Source organism: Buceros rhinoceros, unplaced genomic scaffold (genome assembly GCF_000710305.1).
Source record: "Buceros rhinoceros silvestris isolate BGI_N320 unplaced genomic scaffold, ASM71030v1 scaffold4047, whole genome shotgun sequence".
Classification (NCBI taxonomy): Eukaryota; Metazoa; Chordata; class Aves; order Bucerotiformes; family Bucerotidae; genus Buceros; species Buceros rhinoceros.
The window spans coordinates 7,120-17,119 of record NW_010421405.1 but is presented as its reverse complement, the minus strand read 5'-3'; the positions used below and the strand labels follow the sequence as shown (position 1 = coordinate 17,119).

At 46.0% G+C, this 10,000-nt stretch overlaps 1 protein-coding gene across 1 annotated transcript in view; it reads left to right on the top strand.

Annotated features, from left to right (window-relative positions):
• The window catches only part of MGMT (O-6-methylguanine-DNA methyltransferase), a 35,163-nt gene that overhangs the window by 19,821 nt on the left and 5,342 nt on the right, over nucleotides 1-10,000 (top strand). Inside the window, exon 4 of the mRNA XM_010139639.1 lies at nucleotides 8,422-8,561. Coding sequence (XP_010137941.1) covers nucleotides 8,422-8,561 — 140 coding nt within the window. The remainder of the gene's footprint in view (nucleotides 1-8,421; nucleotides 8,562-10,000) is intronic.

The window sequence follows — 10,000 nt, the reverse complement described above, 5'->3', positions numbered from 1 at the left end:
GCTGGGAAATGTGTGAAACAAGTTTGTTCAATCCTTCCTGTTGAGTAGGAATATTATTATCACATGTCTATTAAAGTTTGGAGTATTTCGCAGAAGCGGGAGAGACATTTACAAAGCAGAAAATCCCCTTTTTTTTTTTTTTTCTATTTGCTACAGCTGAAAATGTAGTGGGAAGGGAGTGTCAGACAAAGCGGTCGTTGCTCATCTATTGAAATCAGTTTCATTACAGTGAGTTATAAAAAACTTCAGTCTCTTTCTCAGGTGTTAAACAGTTCTCCAGTCAATTATGAACTGTGGGAAAAGACTCCTTCAGTTACTGTGGTAGAAGCAGAATAACACTTATTTAAGCAGAAGTTGGTCAAAATAATTGACTCGAGCAAAATGTGAGCTGTAAACGTTGCTTCTGGGGTGGATTTTCTGCCCCGCTCTGCCTCGCCGAGCCTTGCCTGGGAGAGCCCATCGCTCACCCACACCTCCGCCAGCCAGCGTGCTCATTTCTGGAGGGTCATCCTGCAATACGTCCCGGCAAGAGGAGGTGTGAGATTGTGTTCCCGTGCACCGAGAACGAGGCCGAGATTGTCAGAGCATTTATATTCATGAGAGTGAAGCAATGCTGAGCTTCACCGGGCTCTCTGGATGCCTTAAATGAGCGGATATGGCCTTAACTCTTCACGGTACCCGTTTACTTGAATCTGCTCAGTGGCCACAGCGTGGAAAACAGAAGCTGGAGGCTGTTTTGTAGCTTGGATGTTGCCTGGAATATTTGTGCTCATTAAAATTTTGGAGGTGTTGGGTCGCAGGCGGCTCTGGTGCGGGAAGTATGTGGATGGAGAAAGCAGTGGTGTGAGGTGGCTTTACCTGCTGTGCCAGAATGGTTTGGATGGTGAAAACCTCTTGGAGAAACTATTTATGAAGCATTCTTGCTGTCTTTTTCATCTGGCATTGCCCTTGGTTGGTTGGTTTCCCATCAGAGGCAGGTTTCTGTGTTTAATTTTGGTGGGGCCCTAGCACACCAAGCTGCTGCCATCGAGAGGCCGTGCACCATTTACACGTACGGTGAGGGGGGTTGTTCCTCTGAACTTCCTAGTTCAGTAATTCACAGTGACACAGTTTGGGTGATCAAAACAGGACGGTGAAGTTCAAGAGGGAACTCAGGGATTTTCTGCCCACAGGGACTTAGAAGAGGCTGAGACATGCAGAGAGAGCAGGAGAGGGGTGGGCCGTGCCCTTCCCTCTGCTGCCCCTCCCACAGATGGTTATGAGTCGGTAACAGGAGTTAAATACAGACTCTTCTGTTTATAGACAGATTTAGCATCGTTGGGCCAACTGCAGTTGGGGTAGTGGCAGGAAAAAAGGAAATGCAAGGAGGTAATGCTGGGGAGGAGGAGGAGGAGGAGACTTCCCAGGTCTCTGTGTACAGGTGGGGTAGGGGAATCTTAGTGCAGGAAAATGGGGTGGGTTCTCAGGAATCAGCATAGAACTGGTGTCAGAGAAAAAGAAATCGTTTTCCTGCTTACCTCCATCCTCTCTGTAATGTAAGACTTGCCCACCCCGTTTTGTTGGCTGCAAAGAGGCTGCTATTTTCTCCATCTCTTCATCCCCAGCATTCGTTCTCCTCTCCTATAGCAACTGCAGCTTGGTGCATTACCTACAGCTCAGAGGATAATCAGGTGGCTTCTCCATTTAACTGCACTGCTGCTGCAAGCAGCCGCACAAATCAGGGGATGCTGCGCAATGACATGGTCTGTGCCGGAGCCCAAGAGGCAGTTGTCAAGTGCTTTGCCATTTCCTCTATCTTACCGGTCCACAGACTCCCAGCCTCAGCCCCTGCCTGTTCAGGAATGTCGTGGCATTCAGTGTCTGGTGGGAACGTTTAGCTGAGATGAGGTCACTAATGCTTAAGGAGTCGTTAGTTTGCACAGAACCTTGCTGGGGTTTGGATTGGAGAGCGGGAACCTGGGGAGGTTTGCAACGTGCCCCGACCAGAGCATGGAAAGGTGCTGAGCATCAAACTCCTTGTTTCCATCAGCTCTAAAATTATACCCTGCGCTTGCAAGTGCGTCACAAACTCGTATTGAGGCTACTGCACAAAAAATAAAAATGGGTCAGAATATCAGTTACCGCTCGAGTAAAACACGCACTGACTTCCGGGGGGGTTAACCTGCAGAAATACTGCTGGATGAGGTCCGGGGAGAGTTACTTGCTTCTAAGGATAGAATTTGGCCCCACAACCCCTTCAGCAGTCTGAAGGGAATGGCAGTTAAAACTGTGTTAAACTACAGATCACAAACAGCTCTCATTAATTGGGTTTTACATAGCTCAGCCGCTTAGCGTGAGCCAACGTGAATGTTACACGTATGAGGAGAAAGCATATTGGTGCATTTTTCACCTCAGCGGTAGCGATGTATAGTTTATAAATTATAGTTGTGTTTCTATCTTATTATATTACATATTGCAAACACGTGCGTGAACAGGCAGTACATTGGGGGGTATAAAAGCACTCTTCCAGCCCAGTTCCGTGGGAAGGGGAACATCGTGACCACACGAGATAACAGCTCACCACGTTACCAGAAATCAGTAGAAGAGATGGTGCAGGGTTTGTGCCAGGGCAGAACCGGGCACTGCAGGCTCTGCTCCGAGGACTCCCATTCACCAGAGATGCTCTGCTGGACGGGACAGTTCATGTCACCTCCTGTCAGTGCCACATGCCGGGTTGGTTTGGGGGTTTGGGGTTTTGGAATGCTTAATGATGTCCACTCAAATGGTTGCTGTCTCTGCAGTCACAGTGCACCGCAGCTGACCTTAATTTATCTACAGAGAAATGAAGAACAGCTGTAGAACGCTCTGTCTACTGGGGAAAAATGCAACATTTTCAATGCCTTTAGTTATGCCACTGCAATATGCACTAGAAACAACATCATTGTTACAATCCGTAGTACACGGTAAGATTCACGGGATCACAGACTGATGGTGTTGGAAGGGGCCTCTGGGGATCATCCAGTCCAACCCGCTCCTAGAGCAGGGTCACCAGAGCAGGGTGCCCAGGATGGCGTCCAGGCGGGGTTGGAATCTCTCCGGAGAAGGGGACTCCGCAGTCTCTCTTGATAGCCTGGGCCAGGGCTCTGCCACCCTCAAAGTGATGAAGTTTTTCCTATGAAAACATAAAGAAGTGGGATATGGTTGTAGTCAAGGTGTCCAAGTCAGTTCAGTGGTTCTGCCCTGCAGAGAGTGGCACTGAACACCCACCTCTTTCATGGTGGGGGATCAACAGAGAGGTCCAGCTCTTCGGTTCCAGATGATACAAAGGCGATGGGTTTCAAGCATTTCAATTTAGCTGATTAAATGCAATTAATAATAAATATAAAAAATAAATAGGACAGTGCGTGGGCACCTATCACGTGAGTCTTCTGAATGATGTGACTGTAGAGTGCTGGTGGGACAGGATCAATGTGGCAGGGCACTTAGAGACGCTTAGAGGGGTCAGAAGAGACCTAAGCTGGAGTAAAGGCTGGCAAAGACAGAGCGGGAAATAGCAGTGTCAGTGGAGTTAGGCTGGAGTGCAGAGGTAAAATCAAAGTCTGACCTCTTTTTTTGAGCCCATATAGCATTAACGACTGGTACGACTTCAGACATTGAGTGTTAGGAGGAGGAATAGCTGCAGAGGGGTCTTGGACTACACAGGGGTGGATTTGGGGTAAATGCTTATCTCATTCCTCTGGTATTATTATCTATTAAAATGGAATATGTTTTTCTTGGAACTTTGGCTGCTTTTATTTTTATAAATACATTTTTTTCCTTTAAGGCGATGATGGATTACATAAAGTCAGTCATATTCTAAAATAATTAGATTATTTTCATATCTTCATAAAGCTCGATCATTCAGAATGGCCAAGGGCTGTGGTCTGGTTCGGCTCTTCAGGCAATCATAAAATTTAACTTAAAATAACAACTAATACTCGTGAGTTTTACCGCAGAATACCAATGGTCAGGGACTTCCAGCCACTGACAAAGGGATGAAAAGCATTTCTCAATCTGCCTAATAAGAGCAAAAGAAAGTTAAACAGTGAAGACACCAGACAAGCATTTCTCTCGTTCACACACCCCTTGCTCGTTCGGTCTCAGGCAGGGTGGCAGTGACTGTAGTATTCGGGTTGCTGTTCAGGTGACATGTTGAACTCCTTAACAGTGAAGGAGGCTCCAAACTGCTGAAAATCAGTGCTCCTGCTTGCATCAGCTGTTTGCACTGTTGCCTGTTGTCAGGAAAAGTTCTTCCGTTTGAATATGGATCTGTTCTTCCAAGGTCCAAGAGCCAAACTGCGTTTTCTGGGTTAGGTGGAAGCTCACGCTGTGGGAACTGCTGTTTTGTAGACAAACAGGAGTATTATTTATTCTACCAATTTCCTTGAATATTTTTTTTATCAACAGTAATAACAGTGAAAAGCGGTAAGCGTAAACACAAACAAAAAAGTTGTCTGTGTAGTACCTCAGGCTGCGAAAGCTGGCGAGAAGGGGCGAGGATTTATAACTAGTTTTTTGCATTTGCAAAAACCCTTGGGGAGCAGGACAAAAAAAAAAAACCAAACAAACAGAAAAACAAAAAAATCCCACAACAAACCGAACACCTGCTATTCCCAGCAATCAGCATTGAGGACAAGGGAGAAAGCGGTCTGTCTGTAATCCCTCTTAATGGAAGGGGTTAACGGGGGTGTAAAAACAGCCCGTGTATCTCCTGAGCCTCTCGTGTCCCACAGAGGTGCAGAGCAGGGCAGGAAGGGACTGACGCTGGTGCCTGGCATCCATCCTGCCCGCCCCGGGGGCTGAGCCCCTTCCTGACACCGTACAAGCTCTGGCAGTGCGTAGTTAGATGGTGGCTTCACGTTGTACAATTGCGACCTTCGGTTACGCTGATAGAAGTTATGATATGGCTGGTGTTAAACTTGATTTTCACCCTGTTTTTCCTGCGGATGGACCGTGTTTCTCTGGAGAATTGAAGTCTCGTGGCTGTCGCAAGTGACCTCTGAAGCATTTAGACATTAACAGCAGGTCCAGAGTAAGTCCCTCTTTTTAGGAGCTTGTCTGTAAATATTAATTTCAGGTCAGTCCTGGCACATCTGCTCTTGGCATGGTGGTGCATTGCTTTGCCAGTTCACTGTAATTGGCAGGTCTGGTGGTAACGCGCAATTAGGAGGTTTTGGACCAGCGAGTAACACAACGGTGATGTCCAGAGGAGGAAAACATCTAAGTTGTTCACCCATCACCAGGCATTGAATAGGGTTTGTTCAGCCTGGAAAAGAGAAGGCTCCGGGGAGACCTTAATATGGTCTTTCAGTGCTTAAAGGGGGCTGTAAGAAAGATGGGGACAATCTAAAAAGATTGCAACAGGACAAGGGATGATGGGTTTAAACTGAAAGAGGGAGATTCAAACTAGAGAGGAAGAAGAATGATGCTGAGGGTGGCCAGGCACTGGCCCAGGTTGTGCAGAGAGGTGGGAGAAGCCCCATCCCTGGAACCATTACAGTCAGGCTGGCCCTTGGGGCTCTGAGCAACCTGCTCTGGTTGCAGATGCCCCTGCTCACTGCAGGAGGTTGGACTGGTTGAGCTGGAAAGGTCCCTTCCCACCCAAACCAGTCTGTGAATCTGTGAAACCCTCCCATCTACCTTTGGGGTCCCGTGGACAGAGCAGCTGGAGGTGAGAACGGGTCCTCAGGGCTGTGGAGACTTGGAAACCGAAGTTGGTCGCAGGTCTCTCCCTTCCCATCCTTCAGTGCACCTTCACCCCCACCTTCCCAGTGCAGCTCCAGCTCCCAATGGAAATCGGTGAGGTGGCATTTGGATGTAAAAACTAAAAAGTTACTGGTCTCTGAAATAAGAAGCAGCATCTAGCGACACTGGTTGCTCTGTGTTGGCCGTAATCTGTGTTCCTTGGCTGCTCACCTGGAGGGAGTGCATACAGCGGATGATGTAGGTGGGTGTAGAGGATGGAGAAAACCTCCAATATTCCCATTCTCGCAATGTGGTTGAGCTCAGCCGTTGTTCTGCTGGCATCCACCACTCCGGGATGACATGGGCATCCTTAGCTCGTGGAGGGATGAAGTATTGTCATGGAACGAGAGAATTGGTGTGTGCATGCGTGTTAATTTTTATGTGCATATTTTACAGCACTTTATGATGATACTTAACAGCATAGAAAGTTGGCACGAGTTGGAAATTGGTGGAAGTTCAGCCATCTGATTCGGGTAGGTTGTGCTTACAGGGACTCGCGCTTGCCGACAGTTTAATAACAGTAGTTGGCACTGTCTCTTCGAGCTGCTTAAACTAATTAATGCATTTGCTCCCTACAGGATGAAATTGAGTTTTCAGATACATTTATAAAATGATGTGCGCGATGGCTGAATATTTCATTCTTCTGAACTATAAGTGCGAGTGGTTTATGTGGGTGCAGAGACAGTGTATGTTCTCCCATGAAAAATGTGCCGTGGCCCCGGAGAGAGGATAATGCCTGTCCCTGCTTGTCAGGAGAGGATAATCTCTGTCCCTCTTTTAGTGCCTTAAAAGATGCTCGATAACTTGGGCATCACTTGGCACAGTGCTGCTGTGGAGCCGCCCCATCCTCCCGCCTCAGCTGGGTGCTCCAGCACAGGCTGCACCCGCTGCTCCCCTTGTCCTCACAGGCTTCAGAAAGTTATGGGTCCGTCACGTCTCAGCCTGCCAAAAATGAGGGCAAAAATGAAGGGATTTTTTTGGACTCGGGCCCCGGCGACGTGCAGTTGCTGCGTTTCGTTGATTTAAAAGATGACATCAGGCAATAATGCCCCGAGACCCCTGAGCAGGCAAGGCTGGCGCTGATCTTAAGAAGGAGGTTAAAAATAATAGTACCAATTTGATTTGAAACAAACCTTTCTGAAGGAATGACAGTAAACAAAGTGTGTTTGCCTGAGGAACCCCTCCTAGCAGTCAGCCACTAACGCAACTGCTCGTGCTAATGAACCCCGAGCTGTTAATGTGGTTTCTTCAGTTAAATTGATTCATGAATTTTGAAGAGAACATTATCTAATGAATTTTCTTTGAATAGAAAGCAATTAAAAGGACAAATCAGTCTGATTAACCCCAAAGTCACCCTACTGCCACAAATGGTGTACAGTTTGAAATTATATCATAAAAAACTAGAGCAGATTTGCTATCGCTTTGCCCTCTGCTAATCCATGTAAATTAATGAACAACAAAGTTAATTTCTTTGATGACCCTTTTCTCGTATCACCTGGATTATGCTGATGTTTAATTTGCTTAATGTTATAATAAAGACTAAACAGATTTTTTCAATGAAGTGATTATCATTCCCTTCAGTTAAGAAGTGATTTTTATTATTTAACACACACATAATGGTGTACGGGTTTCCTTTAAGAACACAATCACATTCCGCTCTGTTCCTGGGTAACGGAATCAATGTCCTTTTTGACAACTAAAGAAAGAAACTGGTTTTAATCAGTTTGTTTCTGGGCCAAAGCAGGAGGGTAAAGCTGGCAGCTCTTTTTCTTTTTTTTTTTCATTCGCCAGCTCTTTCCTCTCAGTAAGTTATTCTAGAAGTTATTATATAGTTGGATCTTCAAAGCTTTTACCACTGCAATAGGTGTCCAACCCAACTAAAACCCAAACCACACTCTCAGTTTTCCTTTTGTAAAACAGTCCTGGCTTGGGAAGGTAAAACCCTGAGACGCAGCAGAAAACTGGTACTAATGCATCTGCTTATTCGTTATTTCAGCAATTGCAACACTTAGAAGCAATTTGCTGGTGAATTAAAATTAAAATAATGGAAGATACATTATTTTTCTTTCCCGAGCCCTGTGTCATTAAGGATGTGCCGTACGTTCAAGGTCACCACTAGTCCTTACGTTTGGTAATGTCTGCGGCGCCGAGCAGTAGCTCGGGGGTCTCGACTATAAAATGCACTCAGCCAGGATAATACCGAGTCCGCTGGCTCTAGGGCTTCTTCTGCCGCGTGTCCCAGCTGAAGTTGGAAATTAGCTGGAGATGCGAGGGCGCTGTGAAATAGGTAGAGCCGGTTATTTCTTCCCTTTTTAATTTGACTCTATGCTAATTTACACTCTGCCAATTTAATGGGAAAACCACATTGTATGAGTTAACAGGATAATGGTACTTGAAGCAAATTAAAAATATAGGAAAATCAAAGCCTTAAATCCTTTTTTATAGTGATCGGTTACTCGAAGTGCTCTTTCTAATAATCGTGTATTTAAATGTAGTAACAGAGGATACCATAACCAGATACCGTAACAGTGCATCGGGGCTGTTTACATTTAAATTTGGAAGCTGCTGTTGAGACTCCGCTTCGCGTTGGGTGTTTTTGAGTACCTCCTCGTGGTGTTTTATGAGCCAGGCATACGAACCGCTTCCTCTTCCTTGCAGATTCGTTCACCAGCCAAGTGTTGTGGACCCTGTTGAGAGACGTGAAGTTTGGAGAGGCCGTTTCCTACAAGCAATTAGCGGACCTTGCCGGCAACGGCAGAGCGGCGAGAGCAGTGGGAGGAGCGATGAGGAGCAATCCTGTAAGTTCACATCCACTTCTAAATAAAGTTGATGGAAGATGGTGGATTTAGAGAGCTTTGCGGGCTAAATGTCATTAGATAAAATTTATCTGCTATGAAAACTGGTCTACCGTGAGTAATAAGGTCAGTAAGTGTTTTTAATCAGCAATAATGCACAACCCAGTTTAATGTGATTTATTCCCTACCATTTATGGTGTTAGATTCGAAGAAGAAACGCTGCGTTTAAATTCGTCAGCCTCTACACATCTATGCTCAAACTTTCTTATGCATTTTTAGATGAGGAAGGTGTCTTATCCCCCGCCACAGACCTCGTTTTGGTGGGGTGTGGGTACTTCTGTTGTGTTAACAGTGGTCCATCCTCCCTGGCATGGGTGTGTTTCTGGAAGCATGGAGGAGGCAGAGGAAGGCTTTTAAATCATGCAGGTACACGTTTGAACCGAGTCCCTAGTTGTCAATGTTTTCCCCATGTGCTCCAAACCCGCTGCCAATGGCATTTCTCTCCTAGACAGAGGTGAGTTACTTGTATTTGACGCACCTGGAGGAAGCAGCGCTCTGGGTTAAGCGTGGGGATTTGGGTAGAATGGTCTGACACTGGGTCTCCGTCTTCCCAGGAATCATCTTTCCCTTTTTGTTGTCCAGGTTTAGATTTGCAGATGTATTTATGCACCTGAGTCACACTGGTTGGCATGGGGCTGGTGCTGCAGCCAACTGGTTCCTGGGCGAAGGAAGGGAAAAGCTGGTAGAAAACAACACTGTATCTGTTGTTAAACATTCACTCCCTGTAAAAAAACAAACAAAGTTTGATTTCTGTTAATATCACCGCAGCCTTTTGGCCGTTCTTCAACCACGTTCCCTCATTGCCACTTGCCCTGAGCAACATGTGTCTGTCCATGCCCGAATTCCTCTTCTTGTCTCAGCATTACACCCGCCGTAATCGTTGACCTCCGGCGCTGTTTTGACATTCCATCCTCTCAGTATTTGCTGTAACAAGGTGCGTAGGAGACTGCAACGTGTGGTTGCAAAGAGGGTTAGAAAACCTGTTTTCTTGCAAACTGGTGTGTTTACATGCAGAGATAATAAAGGTGAGGGAGTTTTCACGGGGCCACACGCTATCTTTGTATTTCACCTCACTCATAAAAGGAACCTGCATCTTATGGCCTATAGGTCTGAAGTACCATGTAAAGATTTACATGGGAAATAGGAGAAATGTATATATGGGAAATAGGAGAAACGTGGTGAATAGGTGCTGGCGTTGAAGGCAGAAGGACTCTGAGTGTGTTTACATAAGGAATATGCATGAAATTACAGATTAACTACAGGAGACGTGGTGATAAAAATGGGGTTTGGAATGGGCAGGGCTCTCATTACAGCACTGATTTATTTCTTTTATCATCAGCTTTCTGGAGTGGTATTATATTAACAGAGCTCTTTTTCCCTAC